The 26895-nt window shown below is 50.9% G+C and overlaps 2 protein-coding genes across 3 annotated transcripts; both read right to left on the bottom strand.

The window, feature by feature from the left end:
• Positions 1-573: 573 nt before the first annotated feature.
• Positions 574-16674, bottom strand: GANAB (glucosidase II alpha subunit). Of its 2 annotated transcripts, XM_086677170.1 has the most exons (25): positions 16544-16674; positions 13779-13883; positions 13526-13634; positions 13185-13312; positions 9265-9444; positions 8711-8776; positions 7833-7906; positions 7584-7667; positions 7400-7496; positions 6967-7147; positions 6216-6369; positions 5765-6000; positions 5556-5682; positions 5371-5450; positions 4997-5140; positions 4799-4895; positions 4369-4470; positions 3952-4195; positions 3059-3123; positions 2795-2871; positions 2608-2682; positions 2319-2432; positions 2086-2198; positions 1822-1922; positions 574-1683 (listed from the first exon to the last, which is right to left on the bottom strand). In XM_086677170.1, the coding sequence occupies exons 1-25, from the start codon at positions 16579-16581 to the stop codon at positions 1574-1576; spliced, it is 2901 nt and encodes a 966-aa protein (XP_086533296.1). In that variant the 5' UTR covers positions 16582-16674; the 3' UTR covers positions 574-1573. The 2 variants fall into 2 exon arrangements, with proteins under 2 accessions (XP_086533296.1, XP_086533297.1); XM_086677171.1 differs by lacking the exon at positions 8711-8776.
• A 172-nt stretch (positions 16675-16846) lies between these two features.
• Positions 16847-21455, bottom strand: INTS5 (integrator complex subunit 5). Its single transcript, XM_025915692.2, has 2 exons — positions 21297-21455; positions 16847-19998 (listed from the first exon to the last, which is right to left on the bottom strand). Exons 1-2 carry the CDS (start codon positions 21374-21376, stop codon positions 17019-17021), a joined length of 3060 nt encoding a protein of 1019 aa, XP_025771477.1. The 5' UTR covers positions 21377-21455; the 3' UTR covers positions 16847-17018.
• Positions 21456-26895: the final 5440 nt, after the last annotated feature.

The raw sequence follows: 26895 nt of genomic DNA, 5'->3' as shown, positions 1-26895 counted from the left end.
TTGAGAGAGTGCGAGCAAGGGAGGGGCAGAGAGGGAGATCTCAAAGAGGCTCTGTAGTGCCAGAGCTGAGCCCGACGCGGGGCTCGAATTCACAAACCAGATAATGACCTGAGCCAAAATCAAGTCGGACCCTCAACCGAGCCACCCAGACGCCATTAAAAAAAATATTTTTAATGTTTATTTTGAGTGAAAGAGTGCGAGTGGGGGAGGGGCAGAGAGAGGGAGACAGAATCTGAAGCAGGCTCCAGTCTGAGCTGTCAGCACAAGAGCCTGACACGGGGCTTAAACCCATGAACCGCAAGATCATGACCTGAGAGGAAGTCAGATGCTTAACCGAAGAAGCCACCCAGGCGCCCCTCTGGTCACCACTATTAACTAGGCCTACTAAAATCTGATGACCTTGCCGGACTCCTCTATGAAAATACTGGCCTCTAGCAAGTTGAAGACCACTTGCACTTGCTCATTTTGCTGAACTGATGAGGCTTATGCTGAAGCTAGATGAAAATCTCAGGCCCTCAGGCTTCTTCTAAGGGTCTGTGGTTCAGGCCAGAACTAGAATCCAGACACCAACAGTTATTTATGGTTTATCTCTTTATTGTTTCTCCTTTTATCAAAACCTGTCACAGCTGGGGGCCAAGAGGAAGTAAAAAAAATTGCCACAAATATTCCCCCTTGTCCCCAGTTAGTCCTGTCCCACCCCCCGCCCAGGGCTTCGGGCCAACCCTGGGCACACATGATCATCTCCCCCCACCCTCAGCCTTCTCGGAACAATAAATACAGGTGACCGTGATTCAATGAAACCACAACTGATTTCTCCATCTTGAATGCCCCTCAAGGGGACAAAAAGGGGGCAAAAGAAGTTTAATGCCCATCCCCTCTTAAAGAAGAGTGGAAACTTCTTTCCCCCAAGGGACAGGGGAGACAGAACTGCCCCTGTCAGAACTGCAGCAGCTCTAGAAGCAATCAGGGAGAGGAAAGGTTGGGGTGACAGGGAAGAGGATGTTCTCCAGCAACCTCACTCCTTTGATCCATTCATCCCTTATCAGGTAAGGGGTGGTCCCAGTGTATCAATGGGGCATAAACAGGGGAGCGCTGACAGAGAAGAATCAGGAGGAAGAAATAAAAGGAGGGAGAGCAGTTTGGTGGGGAGAGGAGGGGAAGGAGAAAAGGAGCCCTAAAGCTCACTGCCCTCATCTTCTTCCAAGAAACGGCATCAACACACAAGAGGTATGAATGAAGAGGGTCTGGAGGGGATTCAGGGCCCCCAAAAGAAAGGAAGAAAAGAGAACGCAAGGGCCTCGTGGTCCCCAGGTCTTCACAGGTGAATGTGCTCCAGTTAGAGCAACAGAGTGTTGGGGGAATGGAGGGAGACGGTGTCAGTGGGGTGGGAGAGGTCGGAAGATCACAAGAGGAAGTTAGAGCCCAGGGACAGTTTCTCATCCTGCCCAGATGTTGGCAGAATCTGGGTCTTCAGATAAGAAAGGTGAAGTGTGGGGAGGGTCACACTCCAAGGCAGAAGGAAGAGGAACTCTTATCACCGCCGCACCCCTCCCACCCCCCGGCATCCCTTGGGTTATCGCAGGTGAACACTCCAGTCAGATGCCACGTTGATGCCAGGCTTGCGCAGGATCAACACAGAGGTCTCAGGGTCATGCTGGAAGGACAGGCGGCTTTCGGGAGATCCTGGTGGAAAAAAAAGAAAGTTCCACACTTATAGCGACAGGTTATGGCACAGCAACTACTTTCCTATGGGCAAGGTGTCCCTGGCCCTGCCCCTACATCCCCTCTGCCCCCACTCCAGGGGCCGGCCTTGCTCTTCACCTTTTGTCTGGAGTACCACGGCTGCTGGCTTTCCGGCCCCTATTATCACCACCCGCTCAATCCAGATGGGTGTCTCAAAGTGGCCTCTGGGGTCTGCTGAGCTAGAGGGAGCAAAAGCAAATGCCCATCAGGGAGAAAGATGTCAGAGCAGAAGGGAGGACGAGACCTTAAACAAGGTCATACGCAAGGTCATAATACAAGAGAAAAGTACAATGTGCGGTGAGCATCCCCGAGGCTACCAAGGAAGAATGGGCACTTCGTTACCTGGAGACCAGGGTGTTGCCAGAGAAGGAGAACCGACGTAGCAGGAACTCATGGCGAGTCTGATAGTTGAACGTGTGCCCATCATCTAGAAACAGCTCTCCTTGGGCGGTACCCTGAGCAGGAGGTAGGATGGATGAGAGCCTGGGCCTAAGAGGGAGTGAGGGGCACTCCCCGGGGGACTGAAGCCCAGTAAGGGAGCAGAGGGCTGAGGGGCTCCCTGTCCATGTGCTCACCTGGGGACTGAGAGCAACGAAAAGAGTGATGGGGTCATCCTTCATGCAGTCGGAAGAGCGCCGCACCCGCATCCATCGGGGGATAATGGTCCCTCCACGCTGGAACACGGGGATCTAGGGCGAGAGCAGCGCTGGGATAAAGTTGCTCCACTGTCCAATCTTGGGCCCTGCAGTGTCTCTTGCTCTTCCCCATCTGTGCCCACTTAAGTCCTAGACCCTGAAGCACACACTCTCTCCTTCTGGAAACTTACACACAGATGGAGCTGGCAGCTGGGCTGGGCATACTCACACTGCTTAGAGTGACAGGCAGGTACAGGGTCTGGGGACCATAGTGCTTCTGGTAGCTCTGAGTGTCATACCACACCTGTGGGTGGCAGGAGAGATACTTGGTCACTCACCACACAGGGCCCCCATCCCATTTACCCTCTTTGGCCTCTACCACCTTTCCCCACCACACCCTTTCTTCCTTAACTCACCTCCCCTTGGCCAGGCAGATAGACCTGCACGCCATGAGCCCCGGAGTCTGATACGGGGTGAACCAGTAACGCATCCCCTAAGACACACCAGAATCAACTGTGAACTGAGGGGGTCGGTTCCCAGACAGGGAGCACCAGAACGCCTGCCCAGCCTCACTCACTCCTCCCTCCCTGGGCGTCTACAGCCACCCCCCTCCCCGCCCACAGGTGCTCACTGCTCAGCCCTATCCCAACCCACCATCATCTGCCCTCCCCGTTTCTTACCAAGCAGGAACTGATCATCTATACTGAAGGTGGTCACATCCTGAGGATAATGCACCCACAGGGGCCTAGGGAGGAAGCAAGACAAGAAAGGAAGACACCTGCTGTCTTGGCAGATGTCAAAGATGCTGCCCTAGGAACTGCAGGAAAGAACAGCACAACCCAGGAGCTTGCAACCAGACAGCCCAACTGACCTGAAGGCCTCAGCTATGCGCCCTACCCTGGGGCTAGTCATTGAACTTGCTGACCCATCTCCTTGCCTCCTCCTCCCCTGTCCCATCTTAAAACATTCTCCACGCAACTCTCCAGTGGCCATTTTGTCATCCTGGGTCAGGTGAAATTTTCCTCTCCCATACCATCTTCTACCTCTCCCTCCAGTTCCTTACCCTGAGACACACAAGGCTTTCTATTTCTGGAACACAACAAACTCATTGCCACTGTACAATTTCTGCACTTGCAGCCTCCTCAGTGGGAACATTCTTCCTTGAGGTCACAGGCCATCTTCTTCATTAGTCAGGCCACCTCTCACATGCCCTTCTTCTTAAGAAGGCCATTTGTAGAAATTAATTCCATATCCCTGTTCTATTTTTTCAAAGAGCACTGTTGGCAATTTCCTTATTTGTATATTTGCATACGTCCGTCTGTCTTGCTCCCAAGGACAGAAGGACTCGTCTGCCTTGGTTCAGCTTCTGGGGATAGCGATGAACAACGCCTGGCAGTAATGTTTACTGCTACTCATCCCCTTTATTCTTTTCTTACTCTTGACCTTGAAACCAGAGTTTCCCTCTTTTATAAGGCCCTGGTGGGTGACAAGAGAGGCCCAGAGATGGAACCCAGTCCCCACTGTCCCTCAGCCACCTCGGCCCACTCTACACAGACCCAGCTGAATGCCTTACCTCATGACAGGAATGCCTTCACGATGAGCCTGATAGAAGAGAGTGTACCAGAAGGGCAGCAAGGAATACCGCTGGCCCAAGGCATCTCGGATTATGTCATGGTACTGAGTAGGTAAGAGCCAGGGCTCTCGCCGCCCGGTGTCCAAGTGTGCGTGTGCCCGGAAGAATGGCTGGTAGGCACCCATCTGGTACCAGCGCACAAGGAGCTCTGGCTCTGGATTTTTGAAGAAACCGCCCACATCCGCTAAGAAAGGGGAGGGAGGAAGCAGGTTGGAAAAGTGGGTGAAGGAAGGCTGCTAAGGAGCTCCCCCAGGCCCCACCCTGGACCCTCAGCTTGCTCTGTTCACGCCTGGGTCCCGCGCCCTCTACTTGCTCCTCTCCCACCAGACCAAGACCCCCAATTCCTCCCCCTCTCACCTCCGCAGAAGGAAAGTCCCACCAGCCCCAAGCTGAGACACATAGGGATAGAGATCTTCAAATGGTCCCATTCAGCAGTGTTGTCCCCTGTCCACACAGCTCCTAAGGAAGACAGGGAGATGGAGTTTGCAGACAGTGAAGGGCTCCGCTTTTCATACAGCTGACTCCTCCGACCTGCCACGTCCGCTCTAGGGCCCCCAGGGTCCTGTTGAGGAAGGCACGGCAAAGTGCACAAAAGCACTTGAAAGGGGACAGGACCCCCGATCCCTGGTTCCCTTTGAGTGCCGGGGACAGCGGGGTGGGGGATGCGGTGCGCTGTTCTCAGAGGACAGCTGTGTGGACGGACTGCTCGGAGAAGCAGGCCTTGGTGCGTCACTCTTCCGATCTGGCCTTCACACCCTCTGCCACAGCTCTGTTCTCCAAGTCTTACCGAAACGCTGGGAGCCGGCGAAGAAAGCCCTGCTCAGGACAAAGGGGCGCTCTAGGCCCCCAGAGCGCAGCACAAGCCCCTCTGCAGTCGCCATGTGCTGGGTGGAGACAGAAGAGGACGGGTGGTGAGGAGCAAAAAGCCTGCCGTCATCTGGTGTGAGTTCCCCGACCCTCAGGCCCTCCTCACTCAGCCTCTTACCACATAGAAGCCATAGATGTTATGCACGTCTCGGTGCTCCCAGCCCCCATAATGTTGCGCATCCTTGAGCATGGTAACCTCAGGACCATTGAACACAGATGGTTCGTTCATATCATTCCAGACATAGAGGTTGGGAGCTGAGCCCTAAGTACACAAGGCAGAAATAGGGTCAGAAAGACAAAGGAAAGAAAGATGACAAACTATGAAAGAACTCCTAGGAATGCAAAAAGAAGCCCTTCTCAGGGTCCTCCCAGGATCAAGCCTCGGGATAAATATAGGCAGCCAACCACAGCAGGGTTGGCCAGCGGAGAATGACAAGATTCACGGACGCAGGGTGGGAAAGACAGACGCGGGGAGGGGAGGGGCTGGCGTACCTCATAATTGTCAAAGCTGAACATGTTAGCCCACCAGGCCCTCATCGTGGGATTGGTAAAGTCAGGGTAACCAGCTGCACCTAGGACAAGTTAAGGGTGGCTGTCAACCTCCCAGGGGCAAAATGGCTACCATCCTAACTCCCTGGTTTCGCAACAGCCTCTCCCTCAACTCTAGGCCCACCTACCTGGCCAGCACCAGCCCTCGTAGTCAGAGCCATCCCGGGTTTTAACATACAGACCCCGGTTCTGCAACTCTTCGTGTACGCGGTAGCCGGAGTCCACCTTGATGTGGGGGTCCACAATGGTCACCAGCTGTGGGCAAGGAACATAGGCGCTCAGAACTCTCCAGGGCTGCTGTGCCTGAGAAGACTAAGCATGGCCACAGTCCTCTTACCTTCCGCCTCTTGGAGGCCAAGTGTTCGAGCATGGTAAGGGGCTGGGGGAAACGGCTGGGATCCCAGGTGAAGTACCGCTTGCCATCAGCATGCTCGATGTCCAGCCAAATGACATCACAGGGCAGGTTGTGATCATCGAAGCCCTGATCGACTTCCAGCACATCGGCCTCATCCCGATAGTTCCAGCGGCTCTGGTGGTAGCCGAGGGAGAAGAGCGGGGGCAATGCCTGGGTCCCTGCAGGCATGGGGGTCACAGTGGGGTCAGGCCCAACCCGGGGCCAATGGGAACACCCAGAAATCGAGGGAAGTTTGTCAACTAGACAGAAAGCGAAGGGTGTGGAGCTAGGAAGTAGGCTGAGGCACAGGATTTTTGAAAATGCAGTCATCCCTTTCAAGAAGACAAGGGCCAGCAAAGGAGGCTGCTGGCTGGCAGAGAGGGGACGCGCGTACCTGTGAGGCTGGCATACTGCCGGAACACATCAGACACAGAGGGCCCAAGCAGCAGGAAGACATCAATGATGCCACTCTCTGACATCCAGCGGACATCTGTCTGCGGGGTCTCTCCAGAGCCCTGCAGGTAGTCTAGCATCTTCCCAAACAGGGTCTACAGAGGGAACCACAGACACAGGTCTAACACCTACCCTCTTCTTCCTTGACCCGGCGACAAAGCCAGTGTTCTCAGAATCCTCACACAGCTGGCTCCTAACAAGTCACTCTGGGCTGAGGTGAAGGGTCACCTCCTCAGTAAGGCTTTCCCAGACCACACCATAAAAGCAGCACTGTCCCCATCCCCAGCATGTGACCACTGCATTTCTTTCCCAGCACTTACCACCACTGAACTCCCCTGCCTTGTTACATGTCTAACATCTGTCTTCCACCCTGACAGCGAGGACCTTTCCTACCTCAATGAGCAATACATTCCCAGCACCTAGAAAAGTATCTAGTACGTGATGTGGAGTCAATAAGAAATGTACCAATAAGAAGTGCAGAAAGGGCAATACCTTCCCCATTAGTATGTGTTTTCTGGAAATTACTGGGGAATTCACATGCTGCTCCCAAGGCCAAGGGCCTCTTCTCCGTTGCAGTCCCCAAACAGGTACCCCTGTGGGCCTCCCGCCAGCCTCTTTAAAGCAAATGCCCTAGCACACTCGTTTGTCTCAGGCCTGATGATGCACTCATTGCTCCCCGCCTGCACGCTCACCTTCCCTGCAGTGTTAGAAGATATGTCAACCCAGGTCTCTGCGGCATTGAGCCAGAAGATGCCCAAGTCTCGATGAGGGCTGTGTGCCAGGAGCACAGGCACAGACCCATACAAGGCCATGGGGTTGTAGAGCTCATACTGGAATACATCCAAATTGTAGAGGCGATACGGCTCCCCACCCCTGAAGGCAGACAGACAGACTGGCCTTAGGCTGTGGCACCCACAACCTCCACCCCACAGATATAGGTGAGTAATAAGAACTCGTTCCTCTACCCTTACTTGAAGAATTTTCTGATCACCAAGGAGATCTGGCCTCAGGAAGTGGTTCATGCTTGTCTGGAGTATCCAAACTGCATGGACACCACCCCACAGCCTCAACTTCCGACCTCTCTCTCCCCTCCCTTCCATGTCCTGGTGTCACCATGGGACTCACTCAGTGACCTTCAGCCGCAGGTTTTCAGCATGCTCAGGGATCCCATACACATGCTCCATGCCTGGCAGAGAGAAGTCCAAACCCACAGACGTGGGGCCTGGAAGGAAAGCAAAAACTGGGCTCCAGAGCTCCCGTTTGACAAGGAGTCCCTGCATCCCTGCCCAAGGCTCTTGCAGTCCCTCACCATATGGCTTGCTGTCAGAGTGGGTTTTGAATGTCTCCTCCCAGGCTCCTGGCTCATCTTTCTCTGCCTTCCCCTGGGTCTCCTCTGGCTGTGAGGAAAGCAGATCACCTCCAATCACACATAGCTCTCTCTTCCCCCACCCTTTTCTAAATTCCATCTCCGATGAGGAGACTGAGCTCAAATTTCCTGTGGGCCTTTCCCCTCCAGCCTCCCGGCCAGCCCTGTGCCCCAACCACCTGGCCCACCGACTTGCCTTGTCACCGTCCCCAGGCGTTTCCTCGGGCTGGTCCCCACCACCCTCAGCTGGGTCTTTTGATCCTTGCCTGGAAGGTAGGAGAGCTGTCTGCTCCAATCCAGAGGGGGCAGGGACGAGGGGCTAGTGGAAGGAGGGGTAAGGGAATAGAGAGCCAAGGGTCCAAAGGAACGAAGGCATTGGAGGAAGGGACTGAACGTTAAAGCTTGGTGAGGGACCCCAGCGAGCAGATAAATGTGCCAAGGACGGGGAGAGAAATGAGGAAGGGAGATGAGTAAATACCACCAGGAGGGGCCTTCCACACACAGGACCAAATCCCCAGCCTCTGCCCACTTCCAGAAGAGACAGGCAGGATGGCTCCAGTGCCTGCATTGGGAATGCCAGTGCTGGCTATGCTGCCTCCGAGACTCTGGCCCCAACTACTGTCACCGGGCCTCTTGGCCTGACACCAGGGTTTTACAAAGGCAAGTGGGTCATACCATGGTCAAGCCTCTACGGATATATGCAGGGACTCAAACAAGAGGTTCTGCCAAAGAATGCTTTCAAGGGCAGCTGGCAAGCAGCTCTACCTAGAGCCTCAGTGCGCCCCAGCTGAGAGCCAGAAACCCCAGCAACAGGCAGTATCTCTCCACCCCTTGGCAAAGCAAGAAGCTGCCTACATTCCTCAAGGACTTCCAGCATTTCATCTTCCTTCTCCCAGGGGGCTCCTAGCCAAGGGAACAGGGAAGAGTGACCAGATACCCACATACCTGGGGAAAGAAGGGTGAGGGCAGGGTGGGGCATGGGAAGGTCTGGGGCACCTTCCCTTGGGGGCCAGAGTAAAGGGCAGGTAAGGGCAGAGGAACAGATACAGTACCAGTGGCCATGGATTTACCTAGAGAAAAGGTTCTTGATCTTATCCCAAATGCTACCGAGCGTGACACTAACTTTATCCGAGAAACTGGGCCAGGAGGAGATGGGTAGGGAAGGGGGAAAGGAGGCACAAAACCAACACAAAAACAGAAACATAAAAGTGAGTTTCAGTCGACAAACTTCCAGAGATGGGGGGGTGGGGGGAAAAGAAACAAAACAAAACAAAACAAAAAAACAAAAACAAAAAAAACAAAAAAAGGAAGAAAATAAATCTGGGAAATGTGATGGTGTGAGAGGGGAAGGAGGAAAAGGCAGACCCAGGCAGGCCTCCCAGAAGAGGTGCCCAGGGTACAGCTCAGGGACAAAACTGACTTGCCTCCTGGTCTGTACAGGAAACGGAGAAAACTGTGACCCGGGTCTGCTTCCTACCCTCCCTGAGAGTCAGCTTCTCCCAGCCCCCACCCCCTACCTGGTGGTCCTGCCACCCTGTCCCCTCCCAGGGAACCAGTGCCAAACCCACCACACCCCTAGGCTCTTTTACACCAGGTCCCTTCCGGTCCCAGGCCCCGTACTCACGGGACCCTGGGGGCCCTCTGGTGCTCAAAATCCAAGAGTCCTCGGGCATTGACACTGAGCAGAAGGCTGCGGTCCTCTAGCAGGTCAAGGCGGAACGGCCGCGCCGTCAAGATGATTTTATAGGGTCCCTCAGCCACAGTAAGCTCCACGCTGTTGTCATCACGGCCAGAGACAGAAAGCCTGGGAAAGAGATCAGAAGGGATACAAGGAAGTGCAAAGGATCAAAAGTAGTCACAACACTTCAGAAGAGAGGGGACCTGTGAAGGGCTATAGGTGTGTGGGGACAGTGCCAAGGATGGACAAATCAAAGGAATCAAGTAAGCGCTGGGCAACGGACCCAAGCATACGTAGAAGTTCCAAATGTAACAGAGGTAGCATGGCAGTTCGGTGAGGAAAGGACTATCCGATAGTGAAGGAGGAAAAACATTTTGGGAATAGGAAGAAAATGGTACTATCTATATTCCTACCTCATACTAGATACTAATATCAACTCCAGACAGGTTATGATTCTTTAACTTTTTTTTTAAAGTAATCCCTACACCCAACGTGGGGCTTGATCTCATGACTCTGAGATCAAGAGTCACATGCTCTACTGACTGAGCTCGCCAGGCACTCCTGAGGTAAGATTTTTAGAAGATGTAAACTTGAAAAAAAAATTTTTTTTTCTGACTTTGAAATAGAGAATTATTATTATTTTTTTTTTTTAATTTTTTTTTTCAACGTTTATTTATTTTTGGGACAGAGAGAGACAGAGCATGAGCGGGGGAGGGGCAGAGAGAGAGGGAGACACAGAATCGGAAACAGGCTCCAGGCTCTGAGCCATCAGCCCAGAGCCCGACGCGGGGCTCGAACTCACGGACCGCGAGATCGTGACCTGGCTGAAGTCGGACGCTTAACCGACTGCGCCACCCAGGCGCCCCTGAAATAGAGAATTATTTAAACATACCTTAGGGGCACCTGGGTGGCTCAGTTGGTTAAGCATCTAACCTTGGCTCAAGTCATGATCTCACAGTTCATTAGCGTGAGCACCTCACTAGGTGAGCTTGAGCCCCGCTTCAGGGGAGGTCGAGCCCTGCATTGGGCAAGCTCGAGCCCCGCTTTGGGTGAGCCCCACTTCCCTCTCCCTCCTTCTCTCTCTGCCCCTCACTCACTTGAGCCCTCTCTCACTCAAAAAAATAAACAAATAAAAAATAAACACAACTTCGAGGGCACCTGGGTGGCTCAATCAGTTATGCGTCCGACTTCGGCTCAGGTCATGATCTCACAGAGCCCACTTCAGATCCTCTGTCCCCCTCTCTCTCTGCCCCTCCCCTGCTTGCACACGCTCTCTCTCAAAAATAAACATTAAAAAACAGAAAACACAACTTAGAAAGTGCTAACATCAGAAAGTAAAGATTGATATGCATGACAACATTTCAAATCCAGAATTCCTGCTTATCAAATCCAAATTTTCTCATTCAGATGTCATCAAACCAAGAAAAGTTTGAAAAACTGTCCCAGTCTAGAGAAGCCTAAGGAGACTTGACAACTAAATAAGTTATCCTAGGTGGGATCCTGGAAAAAGGATAAAAACTGTTAGATAAACTTTTATTACATAAAAACTAGGGAAATCTGAATAAAACATGGACTTTAGTTAGTAACAATGATATCAAGCCATCAGGGATAACAAATGCACTGCATTAATACTAACAACAGGGGAAGAGGAGTGCAGGGTATACAAGAACTCTCACAAGATCCTTGCACTACAGATCTAAAACTATTCTAAAATAAAAAAATTTTTTCAAGACACCTTTAGGAGAGTAAAAAGATAAGCTACAAACTGGAAAAGGATAGAGCTACAATACAGGTAAGTGAGAAAGGATCAAGACTAATGAATGGGGCGCCTGGGTGACTTAGTCAGTTAAGCATCCAATTCTTGATTTCGGCTCAGGGGATGATCTCATGGCTCGTGGGATCGAGCCCCGCATCAAGCTCTATGCTGACATCGTAGAGCCTGCTTAAGATTGTCCCTCTCCCTCTCTCTGTTCTCCTTCCCCACTTTTGTGCACATACACACACACACTCTCTCTCTCTCAAAATAAATAAATAAGCATAAAAAGAAAAAAAAAAAACAACTAATGAATTTCTGGGGCACCCGGCTGACTCAGTCGGTGGAGTATGCGACTCTTGATCTTGGGGTTATGAGTTTGAGCCCATCTTGGGTGCAGAGATTACTTTAAAAAAAAAAAAAAAGAAAAGAAAAAAAAGACTAATGAATTACTACAAATCAGTAAGGATGAACAACAGGAGAATGAGCAGAACTATGAACTAGCGTTTCACAGAATTATGAACCAGAACAGATAGACATGTGCAGAGGTGCTCAGTCTCACTAAAAAACTGGGAAAGACAACGAAGCCAAGAAAACCACACAGCATCATTCTACAGCCATTCTATCAACCAAAATTCAGTCCAATAGTATTAAGGGTTGCAGAAGATGTGGGTCAAAGAGGCCTTTTCTATACTGCTGGTGGAAGTGTAAATTGTCAGTTGCTCCGGCTCTACCTTGGAAAACAGTGTTTCCACATTCTACAACTCTGTGGCTCCTTTCCTAGCTCTGCCCCAAAGAGAAACTCGTGCACACGGACACAGGAGACATGGACAAGAGTGCTCACGCCAACACTCTGAATAGCAGAAATACTGGGAACAACCCAAGTGCCCCTTAATGTAGAAAGGGATCAATGAGGTGGGATATATTCATAAGTTAATAGTCTACAGCAGTAAACATGAATTTCTAAAGCTACATGCAACAGAGCTATATAAAGTTACGCAAAAAATGGAAATTCCAGGGGCAGCTGGGTGGATCAGTCAGTTGAGCACCCGACTCTTGATTTTGGCTCAGGTCATGATCTCACAGTTTGTAAGATCAAGCCCCAAGCCAGGCTCCGTACTGGCAGCACGGAGCCTGCTTGGGATTCTCTCTCTCCCTTTCTTTCTGCCCCTTCTCCTGCACATGTGCACTTGCTCCCTCTCTCCCCAAAAATAAATAAATGTTAAAAAAAAAAAAAAAAAAAAGGAAATTCCAGAAGCCCACATTCACTAAGTTACTTGCCCTGTAACACTCAAAACCAAACACAACTACATTATTTATGGCTTAGGCATGAAAATACAAATATGTTTGTGTACATATGTTCTTACACATACACGGTACAACTGTAAGAACAAAAAAACAAGGGAATGATAAACTTGAGAATAACAATCACCTGTGGGGGTGATCAGGGGCACAGGACAGGGAGAAGTATATGGTTGGGTTAGGTAAAGGGTATACAACGTGGAGGGTTCATCATATCGAATTGTAAATTAAGTACTTAATAGAAAGCCATGCACAGGGTGCCTGACTGGCTCCGTCAGAAAAGCGTGGGACTCTTGATCTTGGGGTCATGGTTTTGAGCCCCACATTGGGCACAGAGATTACTGAAAAAAAATAAATAAGCAAACTTAAAAAAAAGAGAGAGCCATACACGGAATACTCATAATGACTGTGTGGCATGACTCAAGAATTTGAGTAATCCTATCCTGCGTTATCTGAGGAGAAAGAAAGAAAAAAGAAAAGTGATCGGAAGGAGAGGTAAGGGAGGAGCCAACCACACAGACATAATGCTGGAGGGCAAGACCTGGGGCCTTGTTTATTTCCTCTCCCATCGTCAGCACCTAGCCCGGGCCTGGCACAGAAACGGAGGCAATAGCTGTTTGCAGAATGAAAGAAGACAAAAAGTGAAAGAGAAAATACATAAAGCAGAGGGAGAAATGGAGCAAGGTTGAGGAGAGTGGCAAGATGCTAGTCAGCTGTTACCCAGAGCAGAAAAGAAAGTCAGTCAAATAAAGTTGCATCAAGAAGGAGAAAGAGGCTGCGGAAATGGATAGGTTTCTCAGGAAAAATTTACCGAGCTGTAGGGGGATCAGCCACCAACACATCTGGCACCCGGTATCGGGGCCGCCGGGGCTCCAGTTCATCAATCCTGATCCGAGTCATGTTCTTTTGAAGCCCTTGGAGCTCCAGCACCAGCAACACCTGTGGGGGCAGAGGTCTGGATGTGGGGAAGGGAGAGGGCTACACCACAGAATGCCCTCTGAACTCACTCCCTCCTGAGGGGTCTCCTCCTTATTCCTCATAAAATCCCAAGACAGTTGGGAAAGGATGTTGGCTGGCTACAGGTTCACCTTTCCCGAATTACCCCTTAGCCATTTCTCCACCCCCACCAGACTCCTCCTTTTCTCCCCTGACCTTGGTGACCTCGTTGATCAGATGGACTGTGAGGGCATCAGGACCAAGTTGCAGAGAATCCAGCAAGGCTCGGTACGGAGAGAGGCCTGGCCGTATGCTCCGTTGCCTCCTGCCAAGCGAAATGGGAAGGTGGCAGGGTTCCCCGATGTTCCTAGGTCCCTCTACCACCTCAAGTGTCCCCAGGCTACCCAATCTGCCACAGCACCTCCCACATTACCCCAGTTTCCATCCCACTCTCCAAGAAACATCATACTTGCAGAAGGAACTCTCTTCACAGGTCTTAAAGTTGCTTCTATCCACAGCAAGGGTAACTCCCAGACAGACACCTAAACAAGCGAGTACCAAACCTGTCCAAGACCTGAGGAGAAAAAAGACAAAGAGGCAACGATCAGCACAGAGGTCAGAAAGGGCTCCACCTCCTGAGGTAAAGGCCCCTTCCCACCACAACCCTAAAAGGGGAGAAAGACAGAGTCTGGTTAAACAGGAAAGAAGGCAGAGTGGACATGGGATGAAGCGTCAGGCGTGAGGAGCTGGCTCGCTCACACCTTCCCTTCAAAAGGCACAGGAAGTGGACAAAGGATCTTTGGCCTTCAGAGGCCCTGGTGTTGACTCTGGTTACATCAGCCTCTCAGAGGAAAGGAGCAGTAACAGCCAGTCCCGGGGGAAGTGGTGGTACCGTGTGAGGAAAAGAGAAACAAAGCGAGCCAGGCCTTCCCACGGGCAAGGCCTCAGGGGCAGCTAGGGTGAAAATGTTAAGGATGTACCCTCAGCTAGCCTGCTATCACAATAGAGTCCTAACATCCCCAGCACCCTAGGCATACTGGTCCTCTGATGTCTACTCCTGTATCTCCAAAATAAGTCACCACTACCACTACCTAAGCCTGAAAAACAAAAAATAACAGCTACATGTACGGAGCCCTAATGTTCCTCCAGGGGCCTGGCTAACTGCCTATATCCCTAGTTTTCAATTTTCCCTGCAGTTTTTAAAAGTGCCAACACCTGGGTCTTGCTCCCAGCGATTCTGACCGAAGTGGCACGAAGCGCGGCGTCAGTTTAATTTCCCAAAACGACTCTAATGGGCAACCACCATTCAAAACCACTTCTTTATACACACTCCCTCTTTTTCATTTTTTTCGTTATTTTCTTTGTGAATGTAGGGTTGGGGTTTTTCCCAGATGGGAAAATTGAGGCATAATAGGTTCGATGATCCATCCAAAACTGAAAAGCTAATAAGGGGTGACATTGAGACTGAACTCAGCTCTGCCTGACTCCGGGGCCCACATACTTCACGATACACAATACAGCACACAACCTATGAAAAGTGCCTGCGTCATTAAGGACCATTACCCCAAGGTTACCACAAATTGTCACTTCCCCAATGTGCTCTCAAATGACAGAAAAGGGACTAATAGGCTTATTTGAACAAGTTAGTTTGAAAGATATGTTCGCCCATTCTGAGTAAACCCTAAACAGAGGTTCTCAAACTTTATTGTCTCTTAAGAATTACCTGCAGGACTTATTAAGTGCATATCCCGGGAGTTCGGGAATCTGCATTTTAAACATCCTTTCCAGTGACTGATGCAGGTGTTCCAAATAGGGAAGAAAACACAACACATGATTCCTTTTCTTCTCAGCCTTAAAAGTTTGCAACCTACTAGCTAACAAGGTAGCTAAAGAGTAGGGCTTACTATTATATACATTGTATCCAGCATTAGCCTCAATACTGGCTTGAAACCTAAACTAAGGAAAATCACCAGAAAGGAAATCACCCAACACAGTAAGCCCTCCAGTTCCAGAAGAATATGCAAAGGAAGTCAGGCCACACAGAAAAGTGAGGAAAACACCAGGCACTGTGGTTTGATAGGCCAACCAGGAATAATCAGTAGCAAAACCAGCAGAAGAAATGCTATCAGAAAATTCAATAGCAAGGTTTGGGGCCCAAGTCTTGAGGAGTGACTGCAGCAGGCACACTACACCACTGACCCCAGGTCTACCTGCCCAGAGCAGCAGTAATCAGACTTAAATACCCTCTGGAGTACTATTTGCACAATCTATAAAATGGGCTTGGAGAAATGCCAATGAGGATAGGATTTCTAAAAGATCTTTCAAATGTGACCTGTTGGAAGGCTCTATGTACTCAGGGATGCCTTGAACGCCCCAGAGCAAGAGGCGGTCACAAGCCAAAGTCAGGAATGAGCCACAGGGTAAGATGCACCCGTTTATTGTTTCAGATCACAGGCTTCCAGAGAGTTGAGTTTACAGTCCAATCTTTTTTTCACTGCTGGTTGACAGTACATGCCTCTCCCACCCCGGTATATCCGTTAGGTCCGGGTAAACGCTTTGTGGCGCTGGTGATTGTTTTGAACCGTTTTTGTTTTTTGGTTTTTTTGTAATATAAACTCGAGAGCGCAGACCAAACCATTCGATTGCATGTTGTGTTTGAGCACCATCATCCAGGCAGGCCGTGAAGTTAACGTGCCCAGCGACCGTGGATACCGAGCAAGCCAGGGTTGGTGTCCAGGTGAAGACAAGGGCAGGGCAGGGTCCGGGACTCTGGGGGGTAGGGCAAGAAAGGTAGTGCAGGCCGGACAGCAAGCCGCGGTGCTTCCCGGCTGAGGGGCCCGCGGGGCAGCAGGCTGCGTTCCCGGAGGCCGGGCCGCGTCTCGTCCCCCGCCCCGATGGCCCCGCGCACTGCAGGAAGGAGGCGGCAGCGTTAACCGCCGCGAGCCGCCAAGCGAGGGGGGACGGCTGCGAGCGGCCAAAGCCAAGAAGAGCAAACGGCTGCAGCCCTCTTGAGCCGCCGGGCTGGAGCGGGAAGCCCGAGAAGCAAGGGCCCCCAACGCCGCGCGGATCTACCGCGAGGAAACTGGGGGCGCCTGAGGCCGCCTCCAGAGAGACAAAGGGTGCTCACGAGGCCGTGAGTGACAGAGTTTTAGGAGGACATACAGGAAAGAGAGATATGGGGCTTGGGGGGCCTGGGGGCGTCCCGGGCGTGCCCCGGGATTCCGGGCTCCTCACCGCCTCCTACGCGCCGCCACTGCCGCTACCGCCGCCATCTTGTGCCGGGTTTGCTCCTTGACCCCGAGCCTCCCCTCCCCCCGCGCGCGTTGAGCCACGTATCTTAGCGCCCGCCCCTTCCGGCCTTCTGATTGGCCCGGCCACACAACGGCCGGGCGGCTACCCCATTGGCAGAGCGCACACAATAAATGCCCGCGGAAGGCGGGGCCAGGGGCGTGGCCTGATGGCGGGGGCGGGATTGTTCAGAGCCAGGCGCTGTCCGACTTTGCCAGCTCTTAAGCATCAGACAGAGGCACTGGACTCTGCTTTTCTCAACTCGGTAAATTTTATTTAGAAAAAAAGGCGGGGGAGGAAAAAAGTGACACCGCTCTTTAGGCCAAGGTTTAGAAGAGAAACCTCCACCTTTCTGCAGCACCTTAGCCCCCCCCTCTCTCTCACTGCTTAACGTCCCTTGGCTTCCGAATCATGGGAAAGGCTATGTCCCCTGCCGAAGGAGAGTGGACGGTGAAGGTGCCTGGAAACGGCCAGAGAAAAGCCCCAAGCGGTCAATGTTGCGGTGGAGGACACTGTGCAGAACCGCGAGATGGGGTCCACCCTCACCCCCACCCTCCCTGGAGAAGTCCCGGATGAAGCGACCACGCTCTGACTGGAAGATGAATTTCTGGGGCAATGGCCCATGCTCCCGGAGAAAGCCCCAGACACTGAGCAGCAGCAGACGCACTTCGAAAGGTGCCAGTTGGCTAAATACCTCGTGCATATTCCCCAGGGCTGGTGGCAGGAGGCTTCCCTCAGCCATGACTGCTACCAGGGTGCAGGATGCCTCCAGGTGCCAAGGGGAGTGAGCTGTATCAGGGTGGCGAGAGGCTTCCCAATGACCCAAGAGGGCGGCCAGTAGACCCCGCAGGAGCACGGAGCAGTAGCACAGGGCTGGGGGAGCAGCTGCTACCAGCTTTAACAGCTCAAAGAGCAGGGGCTGTTCCCGGAAGCGCCGGCCAATGCGGAGATCCCGCTCCACGGTGGCCCGGGCATGCTCCTCAGGGGGCCAGGCTAGCTCAGCACCAGCTGCATCAGGACACACACTCTCCACTAACGTCACTGCCACTGCTTTGGCTGCCTCCGGGCTCAGGGTGGGAGTCCCCCAGCAGCCCCCACATTCAGTCCCCCCGGGGGCACTGCAGCAGTGCACCAGGAGGCTGAGGAGGCTCTGGGTGTTATAGATCACTTCCTGCTGATCTCGCGACTGCACAAACTTGGGTGGCTTTAGGCCACGACCGATGACTCCAGCGTGGAAAACTGACCAAATCCCTCCAGGACCTGGCACGGCCGCAGTGTGCCGCCGGTTTGTGTCCAACAGGGAGGCAGAAGCCAAAGGAGCGGAGACAACTGAAAGAGTCTCGTTGTCCCTATCCACTTCCCCTCCAAACAGTTCTGTGTTGCCCCGATGTAAGGCTCCCTCGACTAGCAGCTGCAAGACAGCCTTGAGCCCAGCTGGAGAGGTCTGAGAGAGGCGGGTAAGAAGCTGAGAGGCCGAAGCCACACCTGGGGGGCCATGCAGCCTCAGAGAGGCAAAGAAGCGATGCACTCCAGCTCTCACCAGTCCCAGGAGTTGGGAGGGGGACAGGGCTTCTTGAGGAAAGGGACAAATGGCCAGGAGGGAGGCAGCAGCTTCAGCTACTTCCTCCTCAGGATGTAGCAGGAGAGGAGCCAGGTCAGACAAATGGGCTGACGCAGACTCCCCAAACCGGGCCCCTAGGGCTGCAGGGCCCTCACCACCCTGCTGTTCCCACCCGACTAGCAGTGCCAAGTTGCGCAGGAACCGGGCCGTGAAGGGAGGCTGCAAAGTCCCTGCATGCACCCGAGCCAGGCAGCTTCGGAAAGCCAGAGGCAGGAGGCCAGACAGACTGACCACCAGCCCCGCATATAATTGGGTGGCCAGACTCAATTCTTCAGGGCTTCGGGCCCGGCTCAGGAGATGGCCTAAGGCCTCAGGTCCACAGCTAGGCCGAGTATAGACAGAGAGCAGGCCCAGGAGCTGGTGTTGCCAGAGGAAGCGCTTCCGTTCCAATCGTAATGTCTCTCCACACAGCTCTCCGACGTGGTTTCTTAGCGCATCTAGAAAGGGCACAGGGCGGGGGGGTGGGGGCGGACCCAGCACCCCTTCCCCAGGAGACCCTCCCCGGTGATGAACCAGTTTTTGCAAGTGCAGAAGCAGCAGCTGGATCAGCCGGTCACAGGCCTCACGCACAGTGTCTGGCACAGCCAGGCCTTGGGTGGTAATGACTGAGGCAGGCATGGCTGTGTCCACCAGGAACTGCAACAGGCGGTAGGCACCTGCCCCAGAGGCCTGGCTCACCAGGTGCACAGCCAGGTTCAGCATGTTGTCCAGCTCCTCTCGGGGGAATCCCTGCAGGTGCTGCTGCAGCTGGCTCAGCACGGCTGGGGGCTTAAGGCAGTCCACCAGCTCTCCAGAGACCGTGCCCAGCAAAGCTGGTGACATGACCGCCAGCTGCAGTAGGAAGGGAACTGTGGCCTGAAGGGAGGGGTCCCCACTCCGGCCCCCAGTGCCCCCTGCCAGGCTATCATGGAACATTCGCAGAAGCTCCCGTCGGATGCTGTCTCCGTGGCGGGAGGCCAGGTGCCCTAGGATGCCTACAACTGAGGCAATCTTGGGCACCCGTTTCTCCCCAGGGATAGCAGGAGATCCAGGAAAGGGGTCTATAGAGGGGGTTTGAGAAGAGCTTCCACCACTGCCACCAGCTCCACCTCCAGCCCCGCCGTGAACACAGAAATCCTTAAGGCCACAGGAGAGAACTCGGGAGATGATGGTGCCAGGAAAAGAGGAGCCAATATGGGCCACAACCCAGTCGAAGTGTGGGGAATGCTGGACAGAGGTATCCAGCAAGGCATCCACGCAGGCATCTGGGCAACTACCAATGAGAGCTGAGAGACACTGAACATAGATGTCCATTAATGTGCGGGTGGCCCGGCAGCCCATCCACAGCTGCAGCAATTCGTTGAGGGAGCCAGTGGCATGGGGCACACGCTGGTGCTGGCCTGAGTATGTGCTGCTCAGCTGCCCCATGAGGTCAATGGACCACGCGCTAATCACAGGTGCCCAGGCCTTCGGGTTGGCCCGGATAAACTCAGACAGCACCTGCTGCACTTCCTGCACCACATCTTCTAGACCAGGTCCCCCAGCAGGGACGTGGGAGGGTGGGGGTGGACGGAGGTGAGGGGGGCCAGCCACAGGGCTTTCGTCCAAGGCAGCCAGGTGGGCCCGGACGCTCTCGTCAAAGACGCCTCGCAAGTGGTCAAGCACGGCGGCCCGAGCCGGTGGCAAAGAGCGGAGCAGGAGAAGGCCACAGCGAGCATGTTCCCGGGCCGAGAGTTGGTGGCCCAGAATAGGGTCCACGCCAGTCAGAAAAGCCTTGATTTCCTGGGACAGCTCTTGAGCACTGAAAAGAAAGCAAGAGAAGCAGACTTATCGAGTGTTGGGAGATGGTGGGCACATTACATTCCCTCTGTGAGCTTCGGGTTTTTTCCACATAAAACAGGGAGAACTGTGCTTCAAAAGATAATGTAAGTGAAGCACTAATGCACCATATCAAGTTTCCACTAATCACCCAATAAATGCTACCTATTTTTCTTTCAATAATAACAATAATGTCTATGTTAGATAACTCATCTCAGGTACTCTTGAAGTACTTTATATGTATTATTTCAATCCAGACAACAGCCCGGTAAGGTAGGTACTATTGTGTTCCCACTTTACAGATAAAGAAACCAAGGTTAAGTAATCAGACTATAAGCTCCAAGAGGGCAGTAAACATTTCTGTGCTCTTCAACACCAAATACTCTTCTACTGAGGTGCCTGGTATATGGAAAGCACTCCATTAAGTATTTGTTGAATCAAGTAAGTATACCTTGTGTGGCTACAACATCTGCTTTAAAAACACCTTTCCAACTTTACTGCCCTTCCCCCAAAACACAAGCACCCTCGTTAAGGCCTCCTAGTACCTGTTTCTTAGTACCATATTCTGCAAGCACCCTAAGCACACACCACTTGGACCCCACATCAACAACCACCACCTTCCCAGCATTCTCAGTGTGCCTTGGAACCACGGTATCCCCAGGGTTCATACAAGGTAATAATGTCTGCCTTTCAGCCCCTTCCCCTCCCAAAACATATGGCTTCAGTGGTAGAGGTTCAGAAGCCAGTGTTATGGGAAGAGGCAAAGTCCCCTTCGTCTTACTGCCTTTTCTGCCAAAGACCGCATCCTCTAGGGCTCCGACTGTGCCTTGATTTCTTAAATAAATAAATAAACCACCCTAAGGTAAGGAGGAGTATCTTAGTTGCAGGACAAGGGAAAGGCTAGAGGGAAGCATTTTGTGGGCCTGGGTTCTCAGGGAGACTCCATGAAGTCAGGGGACTCTGGGTTCTCTCGGCTCTAAAAGGGGCAGGACAGCTGGGTTCCCAAGAGTTCTGATAACCCCAACTATTGTGAGAACAAGGCCGGGATCTGGGGTAACGGGGCGCTGCGGGTTAGGGGGAGGCACGACCGAGATCTTAGAAGGGCGGGCACTGGAGCCCAGAGTTTTGGCGCGGCAGCCCCTTGAGTTCTGGGAAGACCGGACCAGGAATCTCTGAGAACCCTGACGCGAGTTCTAGAGGTAGGATCCGGGTTTCTGCCGAGAAGGCTGGGGATCGGCGCAGGGCCGCGCGGTGGGGGAAGATGCCAGGGGCTCTGACTACCTGAGCGGCGCGGGACCGTGGGTGGCCGGGGCAGGCCCGGGAGGCCCTGGGGCCCCGGGAGGGTCGCACAACGCGGACATCCCGGAGCCCTAGCCCGAGCCCGAGGCGGGAGCGGCGAAGCGCAGGTAGCGCATGCGCGCTGACGGGAACCCTGAAAGGAACCAGCGACTAGGCTTCGCAGGAAAACCAGTCCGGCGACGTCCGCGACCCTCATATATTGGTTCCGGACCGGAGTCGGGATCCCCGGAGCAGGACTGCGACTGTGACAGCAAGAAGCCGACCCGCCCGCAACAAAACCATTTCCCCCCCAAAGGGCCTTTGACACACAAACTAAAGCAGGCTGCGGCTATTCACACTGGATTTAATTATTTTTGTCTAAAGCCAAAAATACAAAATATTCAACTCGCGAGGTTTTTAAAAAAGGAAGCACTGGGAAATATTTTAATCAGTGACAATATTAACAGTGACAATATTAAACGAATAAACAAGTAGATAAGTAAACAGACCGTGACAATGGAGAAAGCAGTTAAAGGAGAGAAGGGAAGGGAAAAGCGAGGCGGGGGACGGGGGGTGGGGGTGGAGAACGAAAGAAGGGAGAGAAAATTCCCGAGAGGAAAAGGAAAGAGAGGGAGGAAGAGGAAGTCCGAAATAAATTGGGTTGTAGGTGTTCTTCCAGTCACAGGCTGGCTCTACAGTCACGTTAGTCTCCGTTCTTTAGGCTTTGCTCTCTCTACCCAACCTGCCAACTCAGGGCCCTTCCTCTCCCTTGCGGAGAGGGAGCCTGGAAACTGTATGACGAACTCCTATGCATTCATCAATAGCCCCCAAAATGGCCAGTCTGTCTAGCTTAAGCTTCAGCTCTTCCACTTACTGGCTGTGTACTCTTCTTATCCTCCCTATGCCTGCTTCCTCCTCGGGAAATGGGAATGGTAACCGTACAACTACCTCCTAGGGTGTTGTGAAAATTGAAACCAGGGAATATATTCACTGATCCTAAATGTTGGGATTCACGAGTGAATAGGCAAGAAATAATTCTTGAGATATCTTCGGTGCTAAAAAGGGAACAGGACCTGTGGGCAAAAAGAGCTGCTATTGGTTTGTACGGAGGCGCTGATTATAAACTTTCAGGTTGGGGAGGGGGTTAGGAAGAGCATTAGGTCTCTAAGGAATTTGGAAGAGAGGTTTCTAGGATCTTGAGGGGCTAGCTGTTGTTAGAAAAAGATCATTTACTACAACCTAGTAAACTCTTAGTGTGAGCCCCCTTAAATGTGTATCAGTGGGTCATATGTTTAGGCAATGATTGCTAACATGTATCTTGGGCAGGTAGAGATAAAGGCAGTTTCCAGAGGAATTTATTACAGGATCCTGGAGGTCCCACTAATGTCACGCTAAGGTTGTCTTTTGCCTCTTGCAACATATTAACATTGAGGCAGCTAAGCTTCCAGAGGAAGGCCACTCTGCTTGTCTCAAGTACTTGTCAATAGGCTATAAGTTGTAAGGAAGTTTATTTTTTTTCCTTTTGCCTTTGTTCTCCCCATCATATACTACCTACTAGCAAGATCTGTTCTAGAACAATAAATATTTCTGCTCCTAACACTGTCTCCAACTGGGACCCAATACTTACCATCTGAGAGCCTCAACTTATGATCTGTAAAAGGAGATTTTTGGGGTGCCTGGGTGGCTCAGTCCATTGAGCGTCCAACATCGGCTCAGGTCATGATCTCACGCTTTGTGGGTTCAAGCCCTGCCTTGGGCTCTGTGCTGACAGCTTGCTCAGAGCCTAGAGCCTGCTTCGGATTCTGTGTCTCCTTCTCTCTCTGCCCCTCCCCTGCTCGCACCCTGTCTCACTGTCTCTCAAAAATAAATAAATGTAAAAAAAAAATTTAAGGAGACTTTTGAAACATGTAAGTTCTCCAGGAATAAGACTATTATGTGGTCCTTGCTCTTAAGGATTTCGTAATCCAATGGTGCCTGTTTTGGTGTTGGACAGATCTAGATTCATGTCTGCAATTTATCAGCAGTGTAACCCTGAGCAATTGACCCAACTGTTTGAAGCCCATTTCCTTATCTGTAAAATGCGTATGTCTCCTATCTGACAGATTTTTGCAAACATCACTTAAGATCACTTATTAAAGGGCGCCTGGGTGGCTCAGCCAGTTAAGTGTCTGACTTCAGCTCGGGTCATGGTCTCACAGCTCCTGAGTTAAAGACCTGCTTCCAGCTCTGTGCTGACAGTTCAGAGCCTGGAGCATGCTTCAGATTCCGTGTCTCCCTCTCTCTCTGCCCGCCCCCCCCCCCCCACACACTCTGACTCTCTCTGTCAAAAATAAAAAAAGATTTAAAATAATTTTTTTAATTAAAAAAAGAAGATGGGGCACCTGAGTGGCTCAGTCAGTTAAGTGTCCGACTTCAGCTCAGGTCATGATCTTGTGGTTCACGAGTTTGAGCCCCACGTGAAGCTCTGTCAGCTCAGAGCCTGGAGTCTGTTTCAGATTCTGTGTCTCCCTCCCTCTCTGCCCTTCCCCCACTCATGCTCTCTCTTTCTCTCTCTCTCTCTGTCTCAAAATATTAAAAATGTCTTTCCTGAGGCACCTGGCTGGCTCAGTCAGTAGAGTGTGTAACACTTAGTCTCAGGGTCATGAGTTCAAACCCCATATTGGATGTAGAGCCTACTTCAAAAAAACATAAATTAAATAAAAATGTCTTTCCTTCTCCTTCCTATTGCCTCCCCTCCTCTCTTTACTGCATCTGAATACATTTTCAAACAACCGCTTTTCCTCTCTGTGTTCAAAACTGGACATAATTCTGTTTCCCTGGAAAATTGGCTGATCCCAGTCATAGGCCAGGGGAAGCAGCAGGTGAGACTGGAACAGATCATCATGTCAGAAAACAAGGAAGTGCTCAAATACTGATGGTGTTGTGTCAAAAGGACACAGAGACCACCTTGAAAAGGCTCCTGTTGGCCAAATTTTGGCCATGACTTCAAGCCTGTAAAAGCAATAGTCATAGATTATGACACACTGAGAAACAATCCGAATCCATAGTGATATTTTTATAGAGGAAGGGGTTTTCTTTACAGAATATATCACATGAATAATATCAGTGACTGAAGGATAAAATTAGAAAATTACCATTTTGTGCAGTAACTTATTAGGTAAAGATTATCATGGGTGCTAAAATCACGGGGTGAAAGGATTTTGGGGAATAGGGTATTCATGCAATCTCGAAGTAGCAGCCCCAAAGGTTACTTATGAATTACAAAGGGAAAGTATACTTTAACAATGGAGAAATCTGACAGACACCCACTTAACCAAGTTTCTACACTTAGAAGCACTAATCGTGAGACAAATTGATGTAAGCGACGGGAAATGGATTATTCCTAAATAGATAAATAAAATTACACTGGGCTCTTCAAAAATGTCAAGTTACCTAAAATAGGTAGAAGTGCTGTGGAATGAGGGGAACCCGGGTGGCTCAATTGTTTGAGCGTCCAACTTCTGCTCAGGTCACGATCTTGTGGTTCATGAGTTCAAGCCCCACATCGGGCTTGCTACTGTCAGTGAAGAGCCTACTTCTGATCCTCTGTCCCCTTTTCTATGCCCCACCCCCACTTGCGCTCTCTCAAAAATAAACATTTAAGAAAAAACACTGTTGAATGAGACAAAAGAGATAGGACAATTAAATGAAGTACATGATCCTTGATTAACTCCTGGATTGAGGAGGAAAACAGCTATAAAAAATATTATAAAATATAAAAAATAAAAATAAAAAATATTAAAAAATATGTAAAATTAAAAAATAGATAAAATAGATAAAAATATTATTGGAGGGGCTCCTAGTTGGCTCAGTAGGCTGAGGTCCCACTCTTCATTTCCACTCAGGTTGTAGTCACAGGGTTGTGGGATTGGGCTCTGTTGGGCCTCACTGAGTGTGGCGCCCTAGATTCTCTCTCTCTCCCTCTGCCCCTCTCCCCTGCTCACGCTCTCTCTCTCAACAACAACAACAACCAAAGGATATTATTGGAACAATTAAGGAAATTCAAATATGAAAAAGTCAGTATTAGCTAATGTTAAATGTCTTAGGTGTGATAAGAGTATTTTCGCTATATAAAATAATGTTCTGGGCCACCTGGGTGGCTCAGTCAGTTAAGCGGCCAATTCTTGATTTTGATTTCCTCTCAGGTCACGATCTCACAGTTGGTGAGTTTGAGTCCCAAGTGGGACTCCTTACTGACAGTGCAAAGCCTGCTTGGGATTCTCTCTCTCCTCTCTGCTTCTTCCCCTGCTGGTTCTCTCTCAAAAAAACCACAAAACACAACGCTAACACAACACAACACAACACAACACAACACAACACAACAAAAAAAAACCTTAAAAAAAAAAAAAAAGAAGGAATGTTCTCTGGGGTAAAAATCTCATCTGCAATTGACTTTCCAATGAGTCAACAAAGATACATGCATACATATTTGCAAGTGCATACAGATAAAACAACTGTTCGAAAATGCTAAAAATTGGCAAATTTAAGTAGAGTGCATCTATAAAGGTTCATTGTACAGATTCTTTACTGAATTTGAAATTCAAAATATGTAGTTGGCAGAGGGGTGAGGTGGGATGGGCTGTGGCAGGGAGAAAGGAGGTGCAACGCTGGACCCAAACCCTCCCTCTTCCAAAGAAGCTTACACAGATTAAACAGGGCAGAGAGATGTTTTACCCCCGTTTAACACACCTCCACACAGGCAGCTTTTTACTTTAATTAAACACCCCCAGTCCTGTCATCCAACAGAAGTTCTGAATGTTAAATGGGAAAAATAATGCTCGGTCTTCACTTTATTAAAAATATAATCCTCGGCGACTGGCTGGCTGAGTCGGTAGAGCGAGCGAGTCTTGATCTCACGGTCACGAGTTCAAGCCCTGGGTAGAACTGACTTTAAAACAAGAATTTATTTTTTATTCACTTCAAGCAAATTTTTTTTAATGTTAATTTATTTTTGAGAGGGAGAGACAGAGAGAGAGAGAGAGAGAACAGGGGAGGGGCCAAGAGAGGTAGACACGGAATCTGAAGCAAGCTCCAGGCTCCGAGATGTCCGCACAGAGCCCACGGGGCTTGAACTCACAAACTGTGAGTCAGATGCTTAACCGACTGAGCCACCCAAGTGTCCCCTCCAAAATTTTTTTAAATAACAGTGGATTTTTTTTTAAGTTTACTTATTTATTTTGAGAGAGAAAGCACGAGTGATGGAGACAGAGAGAGGGAGAGAGAATTCCAAGCAGGCTCCACACTGTCAGTACAAAGCCCGATGTGGGGCTCAAACTCATAAAGGTGACATCGTGAGCTGGGCTGAAGTCAGATGCTTAACCAACTGAGCTACCTAGGTGCCTCTGACTTTTTTTTTTTTTTTTTTTTTAAGTAATCTCTACACCCAATTGGGATTCGTACTCACAACCTGAGATCTAGAGTCGCATGTTCTACTGACTGAGCCAGCCAGGCACAGAGGCTGGCTTCTCGTTGCCTTTGCTCAAGTAAGCTCCGTGGGTTCTATTTCCTGTCTTGTTTCCCCACTCACAGACCCCGCCCATTCCTACATTTAATCACACACATC

The sequence above is a fragment of the Puma concolor genome, chromosome D1, assembly GCF_028749965.1.
Source record: "Puma concolor isolate L17-30 chromosome D1, mPumCon1.1.hap2, whole genome shotgun sequence".
NCBI classification, from domain to species: domain Eukaryota; kingdom Metazoa; phylum Chordata; class Mammalia; order Carnivora; family Felidae; genus Puma; species Puma concolor.
The sequence above is the reverse complement of the archived record's forward strand: the minus strand, read 5'-3'. Positions and strand labels throughout refer to the sequence as shown.

Excerpts from the sequence above, each read along its gene's own strand:
- GANAB (XM_086677170.1), bottom strand. The coding sequence starts at position 16,581 with ATGGCGGCGGTAGCGGCAGTGGCGGCGCGTAGGAGGCG. Across the intron at positions 7,907-8,710 it reads ATCAAGAACCTTTTCTCTAG|GCAAGGATCAAAAGACCCAG; the intron begins GTAAATCCATGG and ends CCTACCTTCCAG. Across the intron at positions 7,148-7,399 it reads CTGCGGCTGAAGGTCACTGA|GGGTGGGGAGCCGTATCGCC; the intron begins GTGAGTCCCATG and ends GTCTGCCTTCAG.
- INTS5 (XM_025915692.2), bottom strand. The coding sequence starts at position 21,376 with ATGTCCGCGTTGTGCGACCCTCCCGGGGCCCCAGGGCCTCCCGGGCCT. Across the intron at positions 19,999-21,296 it reads CACGGTCCCGCGCCGCTCAG|TGCTCAAGAGCTGTCCCAGG; the intron begins GTAGTCAGAGCC and ends CTTTCTTTTCAG.